This window comes from Plecotus auritus (assembly GCF_963455305.1).
Source record: "Plecotus auritus genome assembly, chromosome: 9".
Lineage (NCBI taxonomy): Eukaryota > Metazoa > Chordata > Mammalia > Chiroptera > Vespertilionidae > Plecotus > Plecotus auritus.
In genome coordinates, this window is record NC_137783.1 from 20,441,609 (window position 1) to 20,469,257 (window position 27,649).

Here is a 27,649-nt window from a genome sequence, read left to right on the forward strand (position 1 = left end):
TTAGGATTCAAAAATTTCTCGAGAAGGAATTCCCACATGGAAACACTAGTCACTCTCAGTCCAGTTCCACCTTAAACTGACTTCAAGGCTTAAAGTACCTTGGATGACCAGGGACCCAGCTGTACTTTTGCAAGAGGGCTGGTCATTTCTGATCTACTCTCAGGAATCCGTTGGAATCTTAGCTTATTACATTAAAGGTCTCCTTCTAGACTCCTCCCCTTGCAACTCTGGCATTGAGTTTTGGGCCCCTTCTCCCCAGAGAGCCATTGAACCAAAAGTTCCATTTCCTGGGACTGGCAAGCACCCCGGGGCAATGCAGTTTCTGTGGTTTTGGCCTGTACAGTACCATCTTGTCAATGTGTTGATAGTTTTAAGTTTGTTTGTTTTTATATTTCCTCTAATTTTTTAAGCTGTTTTTCTGTGAGAGGGTGGGGTGGGTTCAAGTAACCTAAACTTCCTTTGCTGGAAATAGAAAGCCCAGTATTAGTAGTTTCAGACGAGCCAGTGTTTGGCTCTGAGGATTAGGAGTTTTACATTTGGAATCATTATGTAGAGTCAGCGTAGACTATTAGGAGGCATTTCTGATTGTGTGTTGGGGAGTGAAATGTCACATTGTTGGCTTCAGGATGGTACTGAATTCAACCACGCATTCATCCAGCAACTGTTCATTGCGTTTTTACCATGTGCGAGGCACTGTGCAGGGTATATACCACAGTAAGAAACATGGATGTGCTCTCTGCTCTCAAGGAGCTTCCGATCAAATGAATTGCTAATTAATTAATTAAGGTACATATCTAAAACATAATACCCTCAAATCTGATAAACAGGTTGCTTTCTGAAGCATCGGAAACATTCAGGGTTAGTACACATACTCCGATTTCCCAGCACAAAGTTGACTTTTGGAAGCTCTGACTAGGACTACACACTGCACTAAGAGGATCTCATTGTAGAATATCACAGTTCTTTTCTGTCTGTAGGAGAGGTTCACCTGCCTGAATCTGATAAACAGAGTTGTGCATTCATTTCTTTATTCAGCAAACATTTCTTGAGTACATACTATGAGCCAGCTACTAGTTGGTGGATTTATTAATAAAAAAGGCACAGTCATAGTATCATTCATATTTGTATGTCTTTGAAACGCTAGTGCTTTTACTGATATTAACCTCTACATTTACTCACTATCTGTCTTGCTGCCTTTGAACCGTGGTAGTTACTTTTGGTGTGGGCCAGACCCCGTGGTTCCGAACGGTGGATGGTAAACTGTAAGAGTGAGTCAGCCTCTTCGGCATCAGCCTCTTCTTGCCCCTAAACTTCTCTCTTCCCTTTAAGGTAATGCCAAGAGGAAGGATGACCAGAGATTCTTGGGGTAATTTTTAATTTTAATTAAAATTAAATGTTGCAAAGCAAATCAGAATATGTTTTTCAGGAAATTAGCATTTTCAGCAAGATATTGAGTGGAACCTAAGGCCCATTAAAGAGAGCCATTAGATTAACAAGTTGGAGAATTACTGATATGGAACAATGACATCTTTATATTAAAGTGATACATAATATTCCAAACATATCTTTAAACTTCAAAAGTATGCTTTTCCTACGTACAGAAGCAAGTTGTTATTCTGAAGACTCCTTGGGATGCTTCGAGTATAAAAATCCTTTCTTGAATTAGTAAAAGATAATAGATTTAAATAGCCAAATAATTTTCTGATCTTTCGAAATAAAAGCTTATGTAAAAGGAATAACAACCTTTCTTTCTAGTTTGTCTATACATAAGAAAAAGCAAGCAAGTATCCTCGACTGTATAACATCTGGTTTGGGGTGTTGCCTCAGTAAAAATTAGCTCAGTTACTTCCAATGGACTTTATCTTGGTATAAAACGGTAATCATAGTCAGAAGCCTGACTGTTAGTAGACTGTTAATTCAGGACAGAAACTAGTTATGTGTTTTTTTAGGATAGATGTTTTAATGTATGCCAAGAAATGTAGCTTAGAGTAGTTAGCTTAGTTATGATTAACCTGTGAATCACTATTTTTTGTAGTTTGTGGCGTGGCTTCAGAACATTTTCTTACCCTCAGCTCCAGGCCCAGAGGTGGAGACACTGGAAAAGATCCAGGGACTTCAAGTATCGGTTTCAGATTTCACTGAGGTTTTGCAGTGCCTAGTGAAAGGGCCCGACCCGTCTCTTGCTAGCATGGGACCCCTCAACCACAAGCATTCATGCCACCAGGCCCATATCTGAGCGTGCTGCCTCCTTCTACCAGATGTAGCGAGACCCAAAGACTAAAAACTCTGGGGCAGTCATTTATTCAACAAATATTGTTACGCTTCTGCTATATTCCAGACAGTGTTCTGAAGTTACAGCAGCGATCTTTGCCCCCATGGGGAGAGAGAAACAAGAAGTAAAAATGTATATGTACTAGTATTAGAAGGCAAAATAATCTGTGTAACCAGGGGAAACCTCACTGAAAAGTGACATTTTAGGGAAGATCTGAATGACTGTAGGGAGCCAGCCAAGCCATTTTTTTGGGGCAGGCAGTATGTGTGTGTGTGTGTTGGCGGGGGCGGGGCGGGGGAGGGATTGTTCCAGGCAGATGGGACAGGGTAAGTACAAGAGCGTGTCTGGTGTTGGAGGAATAGCAAGGAGGCCAATTCAGCTGGAGCAGTGGTCGGCAAACTGCGGCTCACGAGCCACATGCGGCTCTTTGGCCCCTTGAGTGTGGCTCTTCCACAAAATACCACGGCCTGGGCGAGTCTATTTTGAAGAAGTGGCATTAGAAGAAGTTTAAGTTTAAAAAATTTGGCTCTCCAAAGAAATTTCAATCGTTGTACTGTTGATATTTGGCTGTTGACTAATGAGTTTGCCGACCACTGAGCTAGAGCAAGGGCATGGGCTTTGTAGCACACCATTTAGGTAAAACGAGAATCCTTGGGAAGGCTTGGAGCAGTGGAGTGATATGATCTGACAACTTTCCAGAGTTACTCTGGCTGCAGCGTTGCTAATAGACAGAGAGACCAGTTAGGAGGCTACTGCAGTGATCCAGGCAAGAGATGATGGCAGAGGAGAGATGATGAGAAGTGCTCAGCTCTAGGTCTATTTTAAGTTAGAGCCAGTAGGACTTGCTGGTGGATTAGACATGAGGTATCAGAGGGAAAAAAAGAGTCAAGAATGACCCTGAGGGCCGGTTGGCATGGCTTAGTGGTTGAGCATCGACTTATGAACCAGGAGGTCGAGCTTCGATTCCCGGGCATATGCCCAGGTTGCAGGCTCGATCCCAGTGTGGAGCTTGTGGAAGGCAGCTGATCAATGATTCTCTCTCATTGATGTTTCTATCTCTCTCTCCTCCCCTCCTCTCTGAAATCAATTTTATATATATCCTAGAGGCCCAGTGCACGAGATTTGTGTACTGGGGGTGGGGGTCCCTCAGCCCGGCCTGTGCCCTCTCACAGTCCAGGACCCCTCGTTCCTTACCGCCTGCCTGCTTGCTGCTCCTTACCACTTGGCTCACTGCTCCTTAGCGCTGCCGCAGTGGCGAGAGAGGCTCCCACCACCGCCACTGCGCTTGCCAGCCACCAGGGGGCAGCTCCTGTGTTGAGCGTCTGCCTCCTGGTGGTCAGTGCGCATCATAGTGACTGGTCGTTCTGCCTTAACGGTTGCTTAGGCTTTTATTATATACTAGAGGCCCGGTGCACAAAATTTGTGCATGCGGGGGGGGGGTATCCCTTAGCCCAGCCTGCACTCTCTCCAATCTGGGACCCCTCGAGGGATGTTCGGTGGGATCGGACCTAAATGGGCAGTTGGACATCCCTCTCACAATCCAGGACTGCTGGCTCCCAACTGCTCACCTGCCTGCCTTCCTGATTGCCCCTAAGCGCTTCAGCCTGCCAGCCTGATCACCCCCTAACCACTCCCCTGCCAGCCTGATTGATGCCTAACTGCTCCCCTGCCAGCCTGTTTTCTCCTAACTGCCCTCCCCTGCAGGCCTGGTCCCCCCCAACTGCTCTCCCTTGCAGTCCTGGGTCCCCCCCAACTACCCTCCCCTGCAGGCCTGGGTCCCTTCCAACTGCCTTTCCCTGCAGGCCTGGTCGCCCCCAACTTCCCTCCTCTGCTGGCTTGGTCACCCCTAACTGCCCTCCCCTGCAGGCTTGATCACCCCCAACTGCCCTCCCTTGCAGGCCTGGTCCCTCCCAACTTCCCTCCCCTGCTGGCCATCTTGTGGTGGCCATCTTGTGTCCACATGGGGGCAGGATCTTTGACCACATGGGGGCAGCCATCTTGTGTGTTGGAGTGATGGTCAATCTGCATATTACTCTTTTATTAGATAGGATAGAGGCCTGGTGCACAGGTGGGGGCCAGCTGGTTTGCCCTGAAGAGTGTCCCGGATCAGGGTGGGGGTTCCCTTGGGGCGTGGGGTGGCCTGGGCGAGGGGCCTGTGGTAGTTTGCAGGCCGGCCACACCCCCTGGCAACCCAAGCGGAGGCCCTGGTATCTGGGGTTTATTTATCTTCTACAATTGAAACTTTGTAGCCTGGAGCAGAGCCAAGCCTTCTGCTTGCTCCATGGAGGCAGCCATTTCTGTTGGGATTTGTGTATCTTCTATAATTGAAACTTTGTAGCCTTAAGCAGAGGCCTGGGCCGGCCAGGGTGTGCGGAAAGCTTGGCTTCCTCCATCGCCGGGGGCAACCCTAGCCTCCTGCTCTTTCCAGCTCCGTGGCTGCCGCCGTTTCGGTTTGGATTTATGTATCTTCTATCATTTAAACTTTGTAGCCTTGAGTGGAGGCCTAGGCCGGCAAGGGCAGGCGGAAAGCTTGGCTTCCTCCATTGCCAGGAAAACCCAAGCCTCCCTCCTGCTCTCTATGGCCGTAGCCATCTTGGTTGGGCTTATTTGCATATTTGCTCCTGATTGGCTTGTGGGCATGGCTTGTGGGTATAGCAGAGTGATGGTTAATTTACATATTATTCTTTTATTAGGACTAGGGGCCCAGTGTACAAATTCGTGCACCGTGAAAGGAACTGTGGGCCATGAGGCTGCAGTAGGCACAGGGGCGGGTCTCGGCCCATCCCACCACAGCCCCCATCCCCTGTCTGCCAGCAGCCCTGATCCCGCTGCCACTGCTCCCACATGCTGATGGCGCTGGCCCCACTTGCACCCGCTGAAGGCACAGAACGATTGGGGCCGGCACCATCAGCAGGTGCAAGTGGCAGCTGCTGCCCCGATTGCCCCTCAGGAGCAGGGGAGATAGAGAAGCCCTTAGGGGCGATCAGGGCCGGCAGCCACCACTCTCACCCAGTGATGGCGCCGAGCAATCAGGACTGGTGCCGGGTACTGGCAGCGGGTGTGAGCGGGGCCAGCACTGGCAGTGGGTGCAAGGAGAAGCTCCGGCACCGGCAGTGGGTGCAAGCAGGGCTGTCGCTGGCAGTGGGTGAGAGAGGAGGCTGCTGGCTCTGATCTCCCCTCAGGAGCAGGGGGAGGTGGAGAGACCCTGAGGGGTGATTGGGGCCGGCAGCCACCGCTTGCATCTGCTGAAGGCGCCAAGTGCTGGCAGCAGGTGCAAGCACCAGGTGGGACCACGTGTGCGGGAGCAAAAATTTTCAGTAACTACCAGAGGCTCACCCTGATGACAGCGACCAGTGCCCTGTCTTGGTCTGGTGCCCCCGCTCACCTGCTCCACCATCCCACGGCGGCCGACGCCCAACATATTTCACACACACCCCCTGGTGGTCAGGACACATCATAGTGACTGGTTGTTCAGTTGTTTGGTTGTTCCGGTTGTTCCACCATTCAGTCTATTTGCATAGCCTTTTATTATATAAGATATATATATACATATATATGTATGTATATGTGTGCATATATATATATATATATATATATATATATATATATATGAATGACCCTGAGGATGATCAACTGGAAGGATTAGAGTTTCCAATAATTTCTCAATATCAAGAACTGTAGGAGATATTGGTTGGTGTGGGTGGTGGAACAGCTCAGTTTTGATTATATTGGGTTGCCCATAAGACATCCAGGTAGAAGTATTGATTAGACAGTTTGATATATAGGCCCAGAGTTCAGGGGAGAGGTTAGGGCTGGAGACATAAATTTGGGACAAATAAATTTTGACAGCACATAGACATTATTTAAAACCATGACTTTTAGTAAGATTACTAAAAAAAGGTATAGAAGCTGGCCGGTGTGGCTCAGTGTTTGAGCATCACCCCATGTACCAAGAGGTGACTGGTTCAATTTCTGATCAGGGTACATGCCCTGGGTACATACAAGTGAGTACACAGAGAGGTGGAGGCAAGAGAGAAAGTTGGCCTAGGGGTCTGCTTTTATTGGGATTGAGTGTGGGGGGTGGGTCTTAAGGCTCTGCAGGCTCACTCTTTATTGGTGAGAATTTTTTTAAAAATATATTTAATTGATTTTTTACAGAGAGGAAGGGAGAGGGAGAGATAGTTAGAAACATCGATGAGAGAGAAACATCTATCAGCTGCCTCCTGCACACCGCCTACTGGGGATGTGCCCGCAACCAAGGTGCAACCAAGGTACGTGCCCTTGACCATAATCGAACCTGGGACCCTTGGGTCTGCAGGCTGATGCTCTATCCACTGAGCCAAACCGGTTAGGGCGATTGGTGAGAATTTAAAGTGCAGGAAGAGAAAACAAGTGGACCAAAGTGTCCGTTATCAAATCGACCAAGATCTGTAAAACAAAGGGGTCTCAGTGGGAGAGGTGACCTGGGTCTTGATCTCCTCAGTGGCTGGCCCTGTGTTTATTCCAGATGGCTGTCTTTGGAGTGGATGCTTCTTTGAAGTGAATGCCTCAGCAATCAAAGCTTAAGTCAGGCACTTGCATTACAAAAAGAATAGCCCCACTGTCAGGGCTTTGCTGGTATAAACAAATCTGCCGGGCTGCCAGTCATATATAAAACCATGGCACATACAATTACAGCAGTTTGTGTAAGTGCGCTCTATGATGTTTACACAAGGACAAAATCACCCCATGATGTATTTCTCAGAACACACCCAGTACTTAGGTGCCCCGTGACTGTAAGGTGAGAGATATTTGCAGTTCTCTGGAAAATAGCAAGACCTCTAGGAATCACAGTCTTAGTCTTAGAAGGTGAGGAGGATGGATCATCAGATTGGAGGGAGGTCATGGGCCTGTGAGGAAGGAGAAACTGCCCTCAAGGTTCTTTCCTTTGTCCTAATGATCAAATAGGTATGTGACAGATTAGCAAGAGAAAATAACCAAATTTAATGCTCACAACTACAAACCTACTTTCACCCCACCCTGTATGTATGGGAACCACACATCCAGGAGAGAGTCAGAGACCCCCTTTGCACGGGAGGTTCAGAGACAGAAAGGGAACATGGGTACATTGTGAGCTAGGGGTGGGGTAAGGTGCCTTGAGGGCTTCAAAGGGTCATTGAAGAATGATAAGAACAATTGTTAAGTGAATAGGAGTTTGTCCTTCTCTAGAGTCAAAAGAGGTTACCTCTGATGCGGAAGTTTTTGCTGAGCCCTCAGCTACAGTTGCCTTTAGTTCAAAACAATCCACCACCACAGAACACATCTTGGGGTGACTAACTTTAAACCCCCACAGGCAGTTACAGAGACATTAACACGAATTTAGGGAATTACCTGTCCTTGCTGGTTTACTATTTCCTCCCTTTTCTTCCTTAACCTTTCCTCTCCCTTCTCCCTCTTTTCTCTCTCCCTCTAAATCCTGCTGCCTCCAGCACTATTTACAGCAGGGTTTCTGTCCACTCTGGGAGTCTCATAGATAGTCATTATCCACACCTACCCTCCAGTAGCAAACAACAAACAACAGGGTGGAGTGCTGCTTTGGGGCTTTTGAAAAGGGGGTGGTGGGGGGGGAGGGGGTGTCAAGGGAGAGCTGAAGGTCTACAAGGTTGAATGTCATCCGTAGTACTGGGATTGAGAAAAGTAGAAAAGTTATTCTCTCCTTTCTCTCAGGCCACATTGCTTTGCACACAGATTTATCACATGAAAATAATCAATCCATTTACAGCTTTTGATTAGTTCTGGGTTTTAGTAATGTGGTGGTAAAGCTGAGGCACTTTACATCTTTATGCAAAAGGATTTAGAAAAGGAAAGCGGGCGGGGGCAGTATTCCGTATGGTAACCAGCTATTCACTCTCCACTTAACCAAAGATAATTTCTTTAAGCTTCATGTAATTTCTTGACTTGGTCATTTTATAACTACCATCCTTCCTTACCTATAATTTGTCCTCTCTTTTTATCTCTTCTCATTGTTGATTTACTAGGTGTGTTTCTTATCGTGCTAGCTTTATCAAAGATACTAAATTGCTAAAGGGAACTTTGTTTTCTATAACAGGGAAAAATTAATCTTTACTTGTACTCTTTATCCAGAAATAAGTAAGACACAGAATTTCAGATTTAAAATGGCAGAGAAACTGTTAGCTTTCTCATTTCACGTGTAAGAAAACTGATAGCCAGAGAAGTGAAATGTAGCCACAAGTTGATTATTAGCAGAAATTGAGCTTATACTGTTACTCTGTGTAACTCATGGCAAAAGCTGTGCTCTCAAATGATGTTGCCATCCTATTGGTTTGGTGAACCAAATAAAAATATTGGGTTTAGGCAATAGGTTTTAGATGATGAGCCTTTCTGTTACTGTGTAGGTGCTCCTTGTGGTTGGGTGATGAGGAATTAAGAGAGGCAGGGGTGTGGCAAACTTGCCTCAGAAATAATGGTCCATGATAGAGTTTATTTGTGTACTTGGCTTGAGGGAAATTAAGGTTTTACTCTATTTTGAGGTAGTCTAGGGCAAGCATGTCCAACTTGCGGCCTACAGGCCACATGCCTCGTTTATTTGGCCCGTGTTAGCCTTTGAGTTTGAATGCTCGGCCTAGGGCCATGAAGTCAAAACAGATCTGGGTTCAAATTGTGGCCCTACCTCGTGTTAGATTTTATGATCGTGGGCAGGTTTTTCAAACTCCCAAAGATTCTTTATCTGAGGTAAAATAAGGATAATATGAGACCCTTTGTGCAGGGTAGTGAAGATCAAAGAAAATTCATGTCAACGTCCAAGCTCTAGCCCTGACCTTAGCTCATAATATGCACTCACAGCATGGAATCTGTTTCTGCAGTTGCTGTTGGTTTGAAAGGTGTAAGGGAACAGAACAAATGAACAAAAAGACTTTGAAAGAAAATCAGAAGATTTGACAATCTACAGGTTCATTCAGTAACTGTTAGTAGAGAATCCAAAAGGTGTGACTAATAGCCCAGTAGGTATTTGAGGAAAGTACAAGGAAGTTGTGAGGAACGTGACCATAGATTTTTTAAAACTGAAGGAATGAGGAGCATCATTGATGCCACTGCTCATTTTATAGATGGATGATTGAGTCCCAGAGAGAATGAATGGTTTACCCAAGGGTAAACCTCTAATTATTGACAGAGCATATAACCCTGGTCTCCTCAGCATTCTTTACATTATTTTACAAATAGGGATTAGATAAAAGTTCGAGGAATCATTCCTAGACACGACCAGATAGCTAAAAGAATAATCTTATTAACGACGACTGTCTCTTAGCACGTTACTCTCCTACTCAGAAACCTTCCATGACTCTTCATTATCCATGGAATGAAACAAATGGCATTCAAGTCCCTTGGGATCTGTCGTAGCCTACCCCTCCGTCCTTATCTCCTATTACTTTTCCCACATATGGCCTTCAAACTGTTTCCCATTTCCTAGTTCTCCGTATGTAGAAAGTCTGTGGAAATCCTGCTTATGATAGAAGGCACTACTGTTCAAAGGCCACCACTTCCATGAACCCTCCAGTTGGCCCGTCAGGGATTTTGCTTTGTTGCCTTTGTCGCTGGTGTTTCTTACAGCACTTATCCCATTCAGTCTTACTTTATAGTGTGCTGCTCCTGCATTGTAAGAGGCAAGGACGAACGAGGTCATCTTTTTCTCTTCCACACTGCCTCACACATATTAGGTATCTCTCTAATGTTGATTGAAGTCAAATAGGTATTTTTGTACCCCACTTTCTGACTTCTCGTCTCATTCTTCATCCGGGTCGTAAATATGTTGTATGAATTAGTTAGAAAAGAGATTTGGGAAATGTGTGCTTTTGATGCTTCTCTAGCATGACAAGTATCAAGGAAAGTGTGAGCATACATAACTGTATTCTTCTGGCAAAGAGTTTCACACTATAAAATTACCCAAACCACAGATCAGGGTAAAAGGGAGTGCTTGTTCTTCCTTCAGTGGGATGTCCAGTGTGTTGGCAGGCAGGAGCTTAAACAGCTTGTGATTTGAGTGTAAACTAACTGGTTGGTAACTTGAATCCCATAAAACAGAGCTCTCAAAGGAGGAAGGATTCTGCCTCTAGTTAAAGGGAAGGGAGTCCCAGAGTTTCAGATGTCCCAGGATTAGAAAGCTGAACTGGGAGGACAGAGGTTGAGGTCTAGTTTGAGCTGCACATGAAAGCTTGTATTCATACCCTTGGTTGATTACTAAAGGATTAAAGAGGCAGATGAGACTGATATACGACTTACCTGGGGCTCTTAAAGGGGGCTGTTTCTCTTTCCCACTGCTTTTTCTGCAAAACCTTTAGAGCAGGAGAATGCTTCTAGTTCATAAAGCAGCCAAGCCAGTTTGACCAGCTTGGGGGAAACACCAGAAGACAAGGCTGCCAACTCCAATCACATGAACACTAGTTACTAATTATCCCCTGGTCTCCGTGGGGAAAGATATAGCCGCTCACTGATTGGATCCCGAGGTTGAAATAACTCCACATGTCTCCGTGCTCCAACTGGAGCAGCAAGAAGAGTGACTCTAAAGCTTTGGGAGACATTTTGAGAAGGACAGGTACAGCCTTAGGCTAAACACCTGTCCACGTTTCAGCCCATGGAAGAGAGAAGTGAAACTTGTGTCTTAAAGCACACGGAACATGTGTGAAACCCATGAGATTAGGAAAGAAAGAGAAACTGAGAAGAAAGGACACTGGGGCTGCAGCTGGGAGTACGAAGATTGCAGGAGTCTACAGAAAAGGGACCTTACAGTGCTGGATGGGCGTCACAGAGAAGATGACTTGGATTCCGGGTACCAGACCTCCAGGCGGAATCGGCCCTACAGAAAAAGGCATTGTGGATACTGGGATTTTGAGCAGAGTGAAGCAAGCTATATGGACTACGAGGAAGCAAAAGGAAGTGGGAAGAACTATATGCACCACACAAGTGGAACTGGAGGTTGTGATGGTTATTGGAAATCAGAAAATGTAGATTATGGAAACCCGAGCCCTGGAACTGGAAGCCCAGACGTAACCTGGAAAGCTGGGGGATATGGGGAGACAAACGGCTACGTACATTGTAAGAATCTGGATTATCATCCCAAGGACTCTAAAGAAACTGACCAATGGACTGGCTACAGGGGTTTGGATGACTCTTTGGGGAATTTTGGTCAATCTCAAAACTGGTATAAGGACCACAGGAATTTTAATTATAATCTTGAGGACTGTAAAGAAACTAATATTTATTACAGTGACCTCAATGATTTATATCATGTTCCTGGGAATTATACTAATGCTCAGTCTGTGGATTTGAATGGTGTCAATGAAGGTAAGGGATTTGTCAAATACTCTGAAGGGGACAGGAATGTTTATCAAAATGATAAAATCTATCCCAAAGCAAAGACTCATGCCCTGGATCAGAGTAATTTTGAGACAGAAAATAAAGTCTATGATTCTTTATTTGAGAACTGTGAGTATGAACTTCGGAATTACAGGGGAACAGATCCTCTCCATCAGATGAAGAATTTGGAGTATAATGGCATTGACAGACCAGAAATGATGGCATTTGGGAGCAGAAGGATCACCCCGGATATCCTGTGGAATCAACGGACTGGGGGAAGCCAAGGAGAACATCACTGTGGCATTCCTCAGGGCTCCCCATTAGAAAATAATACCCAGCACTTAGAGGAAGAGAGAAAATTAAATGGCCCAGAAACTTGGAAAAGAAATAGTTGCTTCCGTCGTACAGCACCCAGCTCTCTGAGACGCTCAGAATTTGTGCAAAACAGGAAGAGAACCCAAGGTAAGAATGTAGTCTTCTTAGAAGTATATAAAGCATGGAAATAGATAAAAAGGGTGGTTATAGTAAGGACACTTGTGTGCTTAATGAACCTGGGCTCCGAGAGTTCTTGTTAAGTGTATCTTGAGTGGGAGCAACCTTAGAGATTTAATTCCTTTGGGAGGCACCTTTATTTATTTTTCTCTCTTTATTGATTAAGGTATTACATATGTGTCCTTATCCCCCCTATTGCCCCCTTACCGCTCTTCCCCCCCCGCCCCCCCGCCACTCATGCCCTCTCCTTCCTGGTGTCTGTGTCCATTGGTTAGGCTTATATGCATGCATACAAGTTCTTTGGTTGATCTCTTCCCCTTACCCCGACCCTCCCCTTTAGAGCAAGAATTTATGTAGTGCTATAGACATGTAACATGGCTTTAAATCAGACAGTGCTCTCATAGGAACTTTCCTTTACTCTACTTGGTGTTGTCCGTTCATCTCTAACCCCAAATATCTTTCCATTCTTACTTTACGATTTTTGTCTCATGGGGGTGGCAAATGCATTAACAGGCACCAAGCAAAAATTTACTTTTTGGCATGTTCTTTCTCTGAATCTCTATACTTCTTTAGACATTGGTGGAAAAGAACACTTAACTTTGTTTTATAGATTATTCGTTCCTTGACATTCAGGAATCTTACGTGAATGATGAGCACTAAAACTCCTGTGGAATTCAGATGATTATTTATATTCTTCTTTGCTTTGTACAAGTTAGGTATTCAAATTATTTCATCTCACTGAGACTTAAACTTACAGATACTTAAGGTATCTGTAAAATGGGGACATTAAGAGTCTTATTACTTAAGACTCTTAGAGGTTATTTCTTTCTTGCCAGTTTGTTTTCTTTCTTCCAGTTCTCTGAAATGAACTGTGTTAATTTTTATTTATTTGTTTTTGCTGTTGTTGGTTTTGCAATTACTGGACTCCCTGATAAACCTTTACTTTGGTGATGTATGTTACCCTCATGCTAAGCAGACTTTCTGGCCAAGTTGGGGTAGTCCTGGTAATGACCAGGGGATAAGGGTTAGAGTTAGAAAATGTGAACCATCTGAAAAATCCATCTCATATCTTTCTCCTCAGTGGAAAGTTTCTCTTATAAGTTTCCTGCAGAATAGGCTCACTGGTTAGACTGGTGGTAGGGACCATCGAAGACTGAAAATTTAGGTCCCTGGTGTGATCCTGGAAGGGCCAGTGATTTATCCCATGGTCTTCTAACATAGGCTTGACTTAACTTGAATTCCCAGGGCACCATTGTGAACAAAGCAGGCTCTCTGTCTTTATTTATACAGATAAAAGTGAAACCAAACCTGGCCTTAGTTGGGAGGCCAGGTATCTAGACATTTTTTTCTAGGTGCATTTTTGCTCTGAAATGATAGGGATTGGAAGACTTCCAAATTACTTCCAGCTCAAAAGAAAGTCTGATTCTATGATTCCTGGTGTTGGTTTCTGTGTCTTTCCTATTCCCTTCCCCCACAGCTGTTTCTTAGATGAACTTTGTTTCCCATCTTTAGTTCCTTATTGTATTAAGCCTCCTAACTGTAATCAAAGTGTATTTATTGTTTAACTCAGGAGTCAAGCCCTCCTCTCGAGTGTTGCAAAGTGGCCTATGATCTCTCCGAAACCAGTTCAGTTCCACTCTATCATTTCTGTTTTTGAAATTTTCTCTCTTTATATTTGAGGACTTAACTTTTTTTAAAAAAATATATTTTATTGATATTTTACAGAGAGGAAGGGAGAGGGATAGAGAGCCAGAAACATCGATGAGAGAGAAACATCCATCAGCTGCCTCCTGCACACCTCCCACTGGGGATGTGCCCGCAACCACGGTACATGCCCTTGACTGGAATCGAACCTGGGACCCTTGAGTCCACAGGCCGACGCTCTATCCACTGAGCCAAACCAGTTTCGGCAGGACTTAACTTTTGATAGTATGTTCATATTTAGCTCAATTGACACCCATATATGTATGTATGTATTTATTAATTTCAGAGAGGAAGGGAGAGGGAGAAATAGAAACATGAATGATGAGAGAGAATCATTGATCGGCTGCCTCCTGCACACCCCCTACTGGGGATTGAGCCTGTAACCCAGGCATTTGCCCTTGACCAGAATCAAACCTGGGACCCTTCATTCCGCAGGCTGACACTCTATCCACTGAGTCAAACCAGCTAGGGCGACACCCCTTTTTATACCTCTATCTTCTTTAACCTACAACAGATTCTTGTTTTTTGCCAGAATCTGTGTGCTCTCTATCATTCTCTGCTAGTTGTCTTACAGCACATGTGCCACTGCCCTGCCTGACCTTACACAGTCACAACACGTAATTACGGAGAGGAAGCCAGTGTTGGAGTCGGTTGTCTACCTGGTGTTCAAATCCTAGCTCTACCATTTGCTAATAGTGTAAGGTTAGATGGGAACTACTGAACCTTTCTGAGCTTTGGATTCTTTATTTGTAAAATAAAGAAATAATACTCTCTCATGATGAGATCATCTAAATAAAACTCTTAATCATATGTCTGGAACATAGCAGGTACTCATAAATTATGACTTCGTTGTCTTTCATGACCCACCTTCCTTTCCACTTACAAGTTGCCCCATTGGACTGTCCTTGCATGGTCCCCTCCCAAGTTCCTCATTGAGCCCCCAGTGGGCACCTGCCCTCCAACCCTGTTTGCAGGTTTAATTATCCAAGTGGAATGCCCGTCCCTTCTTCCTCTCTCACTCTTCCCCTTACTCCATCTGAGAAACAAAGAGCTGTTTGTGGCTGACCCCAGCCTGCCTCCAGGCTAGAAACCAGGTCTGTTCTACCAGGATTTGTCTTTTCCTTCACCTGTCTTATCAGTTCAGTTCATTCTTCCCTAGAGGCCTCCATTTTGACAGTTAGCGCATGTCTGTTAGGGTTTTGTCCTTAGTCCTAGGGTGTGACCCCTGGCCCTGGGCAGTGATGCTTACTCACAGGTGCAGCTCTTCTGTGGTCTTGGTGGAAAATTGGAAGTATTTATTGAACCTCCTAACTTGGGGAACTGGAATTTCAAACTCTGTCTTCCCAGCCCCAGACAGTTGTGAACACCTGCCAGGCTTCTCTGGCCTCCAGCTGTGACTGCTTTCTGCTGAGTTCCCCTTCCCCGCAGTCTCATATTTTCCACTCCCGCTTCACTCCCATTACACATAACCATCGTTGTCCCAATACTCTGTTGGGGCATTCTTGCAGTTTCTGCTTCTCTTCCTGTTTGATCTGCCTGATAGTTCCTAATTCAAATTCCCAGGAGAGCAAGTGTAATGGACTCAGCTTGAATTTCTTAGTTAGGCCTCGCCATAATAATTAACCATTCATTGATTAGGTACATATCCCTGGTCCAACAGCAGTCGTGAAGTCTGGGATGGGGTCATCTAGTTTAAAACATAGCTACAGGGACTACTGATGGTGCCAGTTGGTATGTAGTAGGCTCCTGTGTGTGTGTGTGTGTGTGTGTGTGTGTGTGTGTGTGTGTTGTGGGGGGCGGGGGGGCGGAACCAGACATTCTGACATTTGTCTAGCCCAGACCAGCATTTTGAAGTGGGTGAAGGTATCTTTTGGTTTTCACAATGGCAGGGTGCAGGGGACTACTCGTGTTTAGAAGACCTGGGACACTAAATGTCTTAGGTGTTTAGGACCATCCTACACCTGTTTTAAATTATTTCATCTTGGCTGTGCTGCAGTTTCCTCATCAATAAAACCAGATAATATACCTCCATGATAGTATTATGAAGCTTAAGTGAGTTTATAGAAAAATAAGTAATTGGCATAGTGCAATAGGGTCTTGCACATAGTAAATGCTAAATAAACATGAACTGCTATCATCATCATTATCATCAACATCATCATCATCATCATCATCATCATCAGACCTGCACATAGATCCCACATCCCCTCTGAATTCAGTTCAATAGGCATTCATTAACTTATTATTGTACTTAGCACTGTACCAAGCACTGGGGGTATCCTAAAAAGGATAACACCCTCCCCACTCCACACATATACATACACATACACATAGGCATTTACAGATCATTAAAGAGACAAAAGGTAAAAATAAGAATAATTAAATAAAGTACACAAGTATATAACATAGACAGTAACTGCCATGGGCAATCATAAGCGGGGGGAGCTCAGTTTTACCTGAGTTATTGGAAAAGACTTTAGGAAGATGTTTGAACTTGAGCTAAAGCTTAAAGGAGTAATGGGGGTTGAAATAGGCAGAGAGAAAATAGGAGACCATTCCTGGTTAGGGAAACTATTTAAGCAAAGATAGAGTTGTGATGACAAAGAACACAGTTGGGTGAAGAACTAAAGTATTGAAATCTTAGAAACCAGGAGGGAGCCTGCGGAATAAGTCAGAGCTGGGCCTGCACGTGGTGAGTCATCCTCTTAGATGTAGTCACTGGAACTGTGAACAGATGACTTCTCCGAGGAGAGGAACTACTAGGGAGAGAGCATGGGTCTAACTAAGAACCGAGCCTAGGAGTTACCTACTGCGTGGGGGCAGGTGGAGGAGGGAGGCCAGTAAGAGAGCAAGATTATTTGAAGGTGTCAGGAGAAAAACAGAACTGAAAGTAAGAGAGAATGGCCAACACTTTCAAATGCCATGGGAAAATCAAAGGTAACACCATTGGATTTGTTGAGGAGGTTATTAATGGACTAAAAAGAAAATATTAATGAAATAGTGATGATACAGAATTAATCGCAAAGGATGGGGGATGAGGTCATAGAGGGAGGGCATGAAGACCAATCTTTTAAGACTTTTTCACAAAAAGAATTAAAGAGATTTAACTATAGCTGAGGGGGAGACAGAGTTGAACAAAGTTTTCATGTGTTTACTCTTTTTTAATTAAAATTTTTTGTTGTTTTTCAATTACAGTTGGTATTCAACATTGCACTAGTTTCAGCTGTATAGCATAGTGGTTAGACATTTATATAACTTATAAAGTGATTTCCCCCAGTAAGTCTTGTACCCACCCAACACCATGTATAGTTATTACAATATTATCGACTGTATTTCCTAGGCTGTACTTTATAGACTCATAACTATTTTGTAACTGCCAGTTTGTATTTCTTAATCCCTTTGCCTTTTTCACCTAGCCCCCCAATCTCCTACCATCTGGCAACCATCAAAATGTTCTCTGTATCTATGACTCTGTTTCTGGTTTGTTTGCTCATTTATATTGTTCTTTAGATTCCATATGTAAGTGAAATCATATGGTATTTGTCTTTCTCTGACTAACTTATTTCACTTAGCATAGTACCCTCTAGGTCCATACATGTTGTTACAAATGGTAAGACTTCATTCTTTTTTATGGCCAAGTAATATTCCATTATATATATTTCCATTTGTCTTGACTGGAGCATTTGATCCATTTAAATTTAAAGTAATTATTGATAGGTATGTAGTTATTGCCATTTTATTAATTTTTTTCTGATTATTTTTATAGTTCTCTGTTCCTTTCTTGTTTTCTTACTCTCTTCTCTTGTATGTTGTTGACTCTCTGTTGTGTTGTGTTGTGTTTGGATTCCTTTCATTTTATTTCTTGTATATGTCTTATATGTTTTTGGTTTGTGGTTACCATGGGCTTCATATATACCAAGCTGTGTTCATAACAGTCTGTTTTAAGTTGATGGTCGCTTAACTCTCCCTCTCCATCTTAATGTTTTTCTCATTGTTTCTTTACTTCTTTTGTGTGTTTGTGTGTATCCCTTAATTTGCTGTTGTATTTACACATGATGATCCTACTTTTGCCTTTTACCCTTTGTACTAAATTTAGTGTTGGTTGATCCACTGCTTTTATTATGTATTTGTCTTTGTCAATAAGAATTTTTTTCTTTGGATATTTTCTTATTCATATTTTTATCTCTCCTTTCTTCTTCTCTTTCTCCTCCTCCTCTTTTTATTCCTCTTCCTCCTCCTTTTTCTCCTTGTTCTTCTGCTTGAGGTACCTGTATGATGCGGATGTTGTTATGGTTGACATTGTTCTGAGGTTCCTTAAACTATCCTCAGTTTTTAAAATTCTTTTTTGTTTTTGCTGTTCCAATTGGGTGTTTTTCTCTATCTTGTCTTCCAAATCACTGATGCGAACCCCTGCTTCCTATAGTCTGCTATTGATTCCATCTAATGTATTATTCATTTCTGTTATTGTATTCTTCATTTCTGACTTTTTAAAAATGTTTTCTATCTCCTTTTTAAAAAAAATATATTTTATTGATTTTTACAGAGAGGAAGGGAGAGGGATAGAGAGTTAGAAACATCGATGAGAAAGAAACATCAATCAGCTGCCTCCTGCACACCCCGCACTGGGGATGTGCCCGCAACCAAGGCGCATGCCCTTGACTGGAACCGAGCTCAGGACCCTTCAGTCCGCAGGCTGACGCTCTATCCACTGAGCCAAAACGGTTAGGGCTATTTCCTTTAAAAAAAAAAATGTATTTTTATTGATTTCAGAGAGGAAGGGAGAGGGAGAGAGAGATAGAAACATCAATGAGAGAGAATCATTGATTGGCTGCCTCCTACATGCCCCACACTGGGGACTAAGCCTGCAACCCGGGCATATGCCCTGACTGGGAATCTAATTGTGCTCTCCTGGTTCATAGGTTGACAGCGGCTGGGCTCTATCTTCTTTTTAATGTTTCCTCTCTTTGTTGAAGTTCTCATGTAGATAGTCTATTTTCCCCTAACTTAATTGAGCATCCTTATAACCAACTTTTTGAACTCTGCATCTGATAGACTGCTTTCCTCCATTTTATATGCTTCTTTTGGAGTTTTGTTCTGTTCTTTCACTGGGGTGTTTCTTTGTTTCCTCATTTCGGCTGCCTCTCTGTTTGTTTGTCTGTATTACGGTCCCTTGTGTGGGCTGTGTGTGTCCTGCGGTCCCTTGTGTGGGCTGTGTGTGTCCTGTGGTCCCTTGTGTGGGCTGTGTATGTCCTGCGGTCCCTTGTGTGGGCTGTGTGTGTCCTGGTCCCTTGTGTGGGCTGTGTGTGTCCTACGGTCCCTTGTGTGGGCTGTGTATGTCCTGGTCCCTTGTGTGGGCTGTGTGTGTCCTGCGGTCCATTGTGTGGGCTGTGTGTGTCCTACGGTTCCTTGTGTGGGCTGTGTGTGTCCTACGGTCCCTTGTGTGGGCTGTGTGTGTCCTGCGGTCCATTGTGTGGGCTGTGTGTGTCCTACGGTCCCTTGTGTGGGCTGTGTGTGTCCTGCGGTCCCTTGTGTGGGCTGTGTGTGTCCTACGGTCCCTTGTGTGGGCTGTGTGTGTCCTGCGGTCCCTTGTGTGGGCTGTGTGTGTCCTGTGGTCCCTTGTGTGGGCTGTGTGTGTCCTGCGGTCCCTTGTGTGGGCTGTGTGTGTCCTGCGGCCCTTGTGTGGGCTGTGTGTCCTACGGTCCATTGTGTGGGCTGTGTGTGTCCTGCGGCCCTTGTGTGGGCTGTGTGTCCTACAGTCCCTTGTGTGGGCTGTGTATGTCCTGGTCCCTTGTGTGGGCTGTGTGTGTCCTGCGGCCCTTGTGTGGGCTGTGTGTCCTACAGTCCCTTGTGTGGGCTGTGTGTGTCCTGCGGCCCTTGTGTGGGCTGTGTGTCCTACGGTCCATTGTGTGGGCTGTGTGTGTCCTGCAGCCCTTGTGTGGGCTGTGTGTCCTACGGTCCCTTGTGTGGGCTGTGTGTGTCCTGCGGCCCTTGTGTGGGCTGTGTGTGTCCTGCGGTCCATTGTGTGGGCTGTGTGTCCTGCGGTCCATTGTGTGGACTGTGTGTGTCCTGCGGTCCCTTGTGTGGGCTGTGTGTGTCCTGCGGTCCCTTGTGTGGGCTGTGTGTGTCCTGTGGTCCCTTGTGTGGGCTGTGTGTGTCCTGGTCCCTCGTGTGGGCTGTGTGTGTCCTGCGGCCCTTGTGTGGGCTGTGTGTCCTACGGTCCCTTGTGTGGGCTGTGTGTGTCCTGGTCCCTTGTGTGGGCTGTGTGTGTCCTGCGGCCCTTGTGTGGGCTGTGTATGTCCTGCGGTTTCTTGTGTGGGCTGTGTGTGTCCTGCGGTCCCTTCTGTGGGCTGTGTGTGTCCTGGTCCCTTGTGTGGGCTGTGTGTGTCCTGCGGCCCTTGTGTGGGCTGTGTGTGTCCTGGTCCCTTGTGTGGGCTGTGTGTGTCCTGCGGTCCCTTGTGTGGGCTGTGTGTCCTGCGGCCCTTGTGTGGGCTGTGTGTGTCCTACGGTCCCTTGTGTGGGCTGTGTGTGTCCTGCGGTCCCTTGTGTGGGCTGTGTGTGTCCTGCGGTCCCTTGTGTGGGCTGTGTGTGTCCTGCGGTCCCTTGTGTGGGCTGTGTGTGTCCTGCGCTCGTTGAGCCTTTGTATCCTGTTGGCATGTTGGTGGTGGGCTTGGCCCCCAGGCTGCCTGATTGTGAGCACTGGCTGTGACTTTGGCAGACAAACTGTTCTGTAAGGGTGACCCCCCAGGACACTGTTTGTTTCAGCAGGTCTCAGGTGCTTGCTGAGTTCACCCTTTGGGTGTGTCATTTGTGGCACTAATCAGGTGGTGTTCTGGTGTGGTCTGAAGCTGGCCACTGGGTGTGTTGGTTCTGGGACCTCTTGGGGGAGGTTTCTGGTGCAGGCCACGGTCAGCCCCTGCCTGTCTGGCCGGGCATTAATTATGGTGGGAGCTACAACGTGATCTTTGGTTGGTAGCGGCCTGTGCTGGGCTTGGAGGCATCTAGGAGTGGTTATGCCGTGAACTGAGGCTGGCTTCCACTAGTGCTGGACTAGGGGCCACTGAGTAAGAGTTACAGCCAGCTGCTGCTTGTTCTGGCTTTGTGAACCGTTGAGAGATTTTAGGAAAGTTCAAAGCACTGGCCCAGGCCGGCTTCTGGTGTAGGTTAGCCTCTGAAAGAGGTTCCACATGAATTGGGTGGGGCAGGGAGTCACCAGGGTGGGGTGAGAGTGGTGTTATCAGGTTAATAGAGACTCAGACTGGGTGCCTGCCTATGCCTGCAATCTGTGCTGTCCCTTCACTGGAGCTTAGGGCAAGTGTTGGTGAGTGAGTGAGTCTGTGCTCAGGACCTTTAGGAGGATGGGTCTACAGCAGCCCTTCATCTCACCAGGACTGAGTCCCTGCTGATTTTCACAGCCAGCTCTTGTAGGGACTTCTCAGCACTGATGCTCTGGGCTGAGGAGCCCAGTATGGGGCTGGGACCCATTTCTTTAGTGGGGACCTGCACAGCCAAGATATCCCTCCCAATTCTCAACAGCCACTTGTGGGTGTAGGGCCAGTTCATTTGTGTCTCTACCCCTCGTACCAGTCTCGATGTGGCTTCTTTATATCCTTAGCTATAGGATTCTGTTTGGCTAGTCTTTATGTGGTTTTTAAGGGTGGTTGTTCCATAATCTGGTTGTAATTTTGATGTAATCACAGGGGAGGTGAGCACAATGTTTATCTACTTCGCCGTCTTGGCCGGAAGCCTCATGTGCTTACTTTTTAGAATCAGGGTGTCAGTCCTTATTTGAAGATAGATGGGTGGGTAGGAGGCACAGGAGAGGGAAAGAGTATTTATGTGGAAGCAAAAGTAAATATGTTGTAGGACCATATTTCTTCAAGAGTTGGGAAATAATTGAAGCTTTAGAGAAAATAAGGCACTCCTTTTCTGAGGTTAGAATGATCCAATCTGGCAGACTCCATCCAACTCGAAGACTGCCTATTGGGGTCACGAGTTGTAGTCTCAAGAAGCTAGGTTGCCTGTTTTCTCTACAAGCCGTTATCTAAATTATTTTTTATGTTATGTTTCATCAATAATAAAGGAATATTGGCCTGGGAGGAATCCAGGTCTCACTAAAAGCAAGATATATTCAAGACAGGCAAGAAATGGAGATAGGATCGGAAGAGGCAATCTTCTAGGGCATCTTCTTTCATGTGGACCTGAGGATCTTAACAGGTGTAGAGGGAGGAGGGGTGAGTCAAAGCAGCGAACTTGCAGTGCCAAGGCAGGCTTAGTCTTCAATGGGACAACGTCAGGGTGGCAGCTCAGGAACTTGACACACCCACCCTGAAGCCACGACGTGTATCATTTTGACATTTCCTGAGAAACCAGAAGTGCCCGCACTGTGCATAGACATCAGGCTGTCAAGTCACAAGGGTGTGACAGTGCCGATACATTCATTTCTAATGGCAAGGTACTCATTTGTGTCCATGGCTGCACAGCTGACCTTATTCCACGATATCAAGAAACTCCTTTCTTCTAATCATAAACGGGGAGGGGACAGACAGATGAAATCTATTGCATTTCATTAAATCTAAAGCACTACCTATTGTAAGACATTGAATGATTTTATGAATCATTAGCAAGAAAGAGGATTTCTAATTAAACTAGAATACTTTTATTAAATTGCTATTTGGAAAACACATCTTGCTCTCAGAGATGTTAGAATGTGGAAAAAAAAATGTGCATCTTGCCGAAACTGGTTTGGCTCAGCGGATTGAGCATCGGCCTGCCGACTGAAGGGTCCCGGGTTCGATTCCGGTTGAGGGCTTGTACCTTGGTTGCAGGCACATCCCCAGTAGGAGGTGTGCAGGAGGCAGCTGATCGATGTTTCTCTCTCATCGATGTTTCTAGCTCTCTATCTCTCTCCCTTCCTCTCTGTAAAAAATCAATAAAATATATTTTTTAAAAAAAGAATAAAAAATAATGTGCATCTTAGCATCTATTGAAATACGGAGATGCTTCCACTTACTGCTGACCTCACAGCAATACTTAGAAGAAGAAAAAAGTGTACTGTAGAATTCCTCTAGTTCCCACCCCAGTGATTTGAAGGTAGGGAATTCCATTTCCTCTGCTCTCCAGCTCTCCCCTTCCCCCCATTCCCTGTTCCCCTGAGAGGAAGACTGAAACCTGATTTACTCCAGTGCTGTAGGTTCTAAATCCTAACCGGTTGTGGCAGCTATGTAGCTAAGGCAAACAAAAGTTAGGGTATTTAATGACTTAAAAAAATCTTTGGGTAGTGTTTTTCATCATAACAATGCTCAGGGCACCCTAAGTTTTAATAATGTAAGGGTCTAAGCTCCAGACCCTTACATGGTACTTGGCATATAGTAGGTGCTCAATGAATATTTGTTGTCAAATGAAATATTTTTTTATATATATATTTTTATTGATATTTCACAGAGAGGAAGGGAGAGGGATAGAGAGCTAGAAACATCGATGAGAGAGAAACATCGATCAGCTGCCTCCTGCACACCTCCCACTGAGGATGTGCCCGCAACCAAGGTACATGCCCTTGACCGGAATCGAACCCGGGACCTTTCAGTCCGCAGGCCGACGCTTTATCCACTGAGCCAAACCGGTTTTGGCTCAAATGAAATATTTTGTTTTGGGGCAGAGACCATGTACCTCAAAAGATAAATAGTAATATCACTTTGCATTGTTCCTTGAGAACTGAAGGTTAGAGAACAGAATCATCCAGGGACTTCGCCTAGTGGGCTCGTCACGTCCAAGAAACAATAAGGAAACAGTAATTAAAGTGCATTGTGCTAGCTTCCATAACAGCAGCAAGTGCCCAGTCCTCCAGGCTCACTGAAAGGAAGTGACTAACTGCCTGGATGAGTCCAAAGAGGCCTCATGTGCTAGTGACACTCCTGTGGAACGAGTTAGAGGCTAGTGTGGTGATACCAAATGAGAGGAGTATGCGATGTAACAGAGTTGGAAGTCATGTAAGATTTCAGAGCCTGGACGTGAACAGAGAGGTCCAGCCCCTTTGTTATATACACACATGGAAACAAGGGCCCAGAAAGGTTGTGGACCACACAGATAGGAGGGGAAGCTGGGCTAGATCCCAGTTCTAGATCCCTGATGCCCTCTCAAGATCCTGAAGCAGCTCCACGTACCGTATATCCTGAGAAATGGAAGCCAGGGAGATGTAGGGGAGTAGAGTGACTGTTAGGATGCTAGAGCTCATTTAAACCTATACAGCAAGTATGACTGAGTTCCTGGGGAAAACCCAACTTACGTTTTCTTGTACTGAGATTTTATTTTTTTTCCATGTTTCAGCTAGAAAATAAGATAGTACTGACCTATATCCTAGGTTTCATACAATTTTACCATAAAAATATTGGATTACACTTGGAAATAATCCTTATATTGAGAGACTGGTTTTACCCTTTTAAGTAAATATATGCAAAACACTAATGCTTAAAGATCATTCCATTTTATATTTTTTATTGAAGTTATTGGTGTTACATTGGTTAATAAAAAGTCAAGTCTCCTTCCATCACCATTTATCCCCCCTATACTCTTTTCTGTCTCCCCTTACCCCTTTCTCTCTGGTAATCACCATACTGTTGTTGTGTATTATTCTTTTATTTTATGAATTTATGTCTTGCTTGTTCACATAGATTCATTAAGCCAAGTGGAAATAACTTTAAAGCCATCTAGTTTAATGCCACTCTATTTTCTGTTCTTGAACACCGAACTGATAGCATGACTTGCCTGAGACTGAAGAAAGCTTGGAAGGCATTTCCACATTGTTGATCTCTGCCCCATCTGTTGGTAGCTCTCTCTTCATTATTTATACATTTTTGTAATTAAAACTTGGAACAGGATTATAATTCAGATCAAACTGGTTATTTTGGTGCACAGTTATAAAAGATACATAAAACATTATGAGGGCAAATGGAAGTAATAAAAGTAAATCACCTAATAGAAGCTGAAGAAAGTCCAGTTTTATAGAGTAGGCTAGAAAAATAGCCAGAGTGCCATATAGACAAGCACATTTTGATAATCACTGTAATATTATTATTAAATATGAAAATGTAATACTGGGAATAGTCATGCAAACATGGAGAAGACATATAACCTAGAATAGGACTTGGCATTTAATGGAAAGCACTGGCTGGTTTTTAATATGGAGCGTCATTAGCTGTGTAGTCTCGGGCAAGTCATTTAATTGTTTTGTGCACGTTTCCTCATTTGTAAAATGAGAAGAATAATAATAATAGCTTTCCTCAAGAGGCTTGTTCAATATAGTTTCAGGTGTGTGTGTGTGTGTGTGTGTGTGTGTGTGTGTGTGTGTGTGTGTGTATAGAAAATAAAGCGTTTTATTGGTTGATTATAATCAAATTTTGCTTTTTTAAGCAGTGATAATTTATTTTTAATTAATTCTTTTATAAAAAGTGTCTTTGCCTTCTTGATCACTTCACTTCTGCTGTCTAAAGATGAAATAAACCTAGCCGGTGTGGCTCAGTGGTTGAGTGTGGGCCTTATGAACCAGGCGTTCACTATTCAATTCCCAGTCAGGCCACATGCCCAGGAGGGGATTTGTAGGAGGCAACCGATCAAGATCAGATTCTCTCTCATCATTGATGTTTCTGTCTCTCTCCTTCTCCCTTTCTCTTTCTGAAAAAGAAAACATTAAAAAAATACCTATACCATAGTTCACTTAAAAAAAAAAGATGAAATAATAACCTCACAGTTTTAAGCACACCAACAGCACACCTCTCTGGGATTTATATGTATTTGGTGAGTATTCAAAATGATGTTTCAGTTGATCCTAGTTTTAAACTCGCTATCCTGGCAGCATAAGAAATTGCACTCTTGTTTGCTCTCTGGCTAGCGCCTGGAAGAGGAAGAGGGAAATGAGGCTTTGAGGCAGGTTTCCCGAGGTGGACACCCTCCCAGCAGGGATTATACTCCAGGCCACTTGCCAAAAGAGGCAGGGCGGATACTGAACAGAAACCACAGGGAAAGTTTTGTCAGTTGTCGCTGAGATTCTGGACCTGAAGTTTGGTGATCCTGGAAAAGTGGTTTGTGAGCCAGGCAGGAGCGCCAGTGACCACAGTGCAGGAAGCTTTACCTTGAGCAAACTTTCCCCAATAGAAGCTGTGTGGGTGCTAAAAGGAGAAGAGGTGGTGGGGGCTGGGTGGGCTGGCTGGAGTGATGTGGTAATATGGAAAACCAGGATTTATGATTCCTGCAGGTGGGTTGGGGAGAAGAGGAACAAATTTACGGATTGCTTCCTCTCAGGGTTTGCTAGACAGATTGTTAAGCAGGCAGTTGTGTTTGGCTTTTCTCCTAAGACTAGCAAATTGTCATTTCAACAGCATTTTATTACTCATTCTCTTCAGCATTGTAAAGGGATTAGCTCAGGAGAGAAACCTCAGATTATTAAAAAGTGAAGACAGAATTTGAAATGAATTAACAGGGTAATTGTGAGCTGTTAGTATTACAACATTCTCATTTACAGCAAATGTTCTGTTTTTACTTTATTATTCTTTGTTATGTCAATATTACATATTCACTATAGAAAAACTAGAAAATGCAATAAGTGAAAAGAAAGAAAAAATATCAGAATTTCTATCACCTTTAAGACTTTTTCATTTTCAAATATTTGCATTTTCCCCTTTTTAACAAAATTGCATTTCTTTCATAAACTACGTTGTAATCTGCTTTTTAAATAAATCTTCATTGTTGAAAGTATTACATACGCCCCTTCCCCTCCCTCCATTGCCCTATCCCATTCCTCTCCCCCCAAAGCCTTCCCTTTTGTCTGTGGGTAATCTGCTTGTTAATTAATAACACACAGTATTCCATATTAATAAATAAAAACCTGTATCTCAATGGATATTATCATATTCCATTACACAGATATGCCATAATTTATTTAACCAGGACCTTTTGTGGAGAAATTTTGGCTGTTTCTGTTTAGGTTGTTTCTACATTTTTTAATACAATGAAGAACATTCCTATATGTACATCTTTGTACTCGTACCCCATTATTTACATAGAATCAATTCCTAAAAGTAGACTCCTCAGTTAAAAAGCTTACCTTTTCTTTTTAAAGAAGTCGAGACAGCACTAAAGGTTTTTACTTCCTTCCCTATCCTTTTGGGTGCTGAGGTTTCCTGAAGGGGGCTCTCCCGTCCCTAAGTAACATGCTCAGGGTAGAAGTAAGAAAGACCTATCAAAGGACATGATACTAGAAAGGCCTTTCCCTTCATTTCACATAACTTCTGCCATAAATTATCTGGGATACTATTCAGTATTTACAGTGATGGCACTTACACAGATTCAATTATGCTAAGGGCTTATTTACATTACACTGAGTGGGGTTTTATAGCTACAGTCATATGAACATATGCAGAGATGTTTAAATACAGAATTGTTCACAGTCTTAATGGTGAGAGAACTGTAGCTCTATGGAGGTCAAGTTGTGCTTTGGAATCGTCCTGTTTTATCATTGGCTACCAGGTGGCCACCCACACCCACAAGAAGAAGTCCAGGTCACAACTCCCATGATTTGCCTGGAGGCAGAATAGCTATTGGTCGGGAGCCCAGCATGGGCTCGAATCCCAGTCTTCCACTTACTGGTCCAGTTACTGAATTTCTCTTCATCCCTCATCAGTAAAATGGGTTTGTTAGTAGGGTCGTTGTGAGAATTAAATAAACTAATATTTGTAAAGTGCTTAAAACAGTGCTTGGTACATGGTAGGTGCCATGTAAATACTTATCTTTTTAAACTAAAATTTAAAGCTGGAAGGATGGAGGGAAGCACCAACACAG

At 44.2% G+C, this 27,649-nt stretch overlaps 1 protein-coding gene across 4 annotated transcripts in view; it reads left to right on the forward strand.

Annotated features, from left to right (window-relative positions):
• The window catches only part of DNMBP (dynamin binding protein), a gene marked incomplete at its 5' end in the record, with an annotated part of 95,390 nt that overhangs the window by 38,826 nt on the left and 28,915 nt on the right, over positions 1–27,649 (forward strand). The window contains one exon of one of the 4 annotated variants that reach the window (XM_080640065.1): positions 10,945–12,085. The exons of the other annotated variants lie outside the window; for them this stretch is intronic. Within the exon in view, the coding sequence (XP_080496191.1) occupies positions 10,945–12,085 (1,141 nt within the window). Of the gene's footprint in view, positions 1–10,944; positions 12,086–27,649 lie in introns of those variants that run through there. 4 annotated transcript variants of the gene reach the window in all.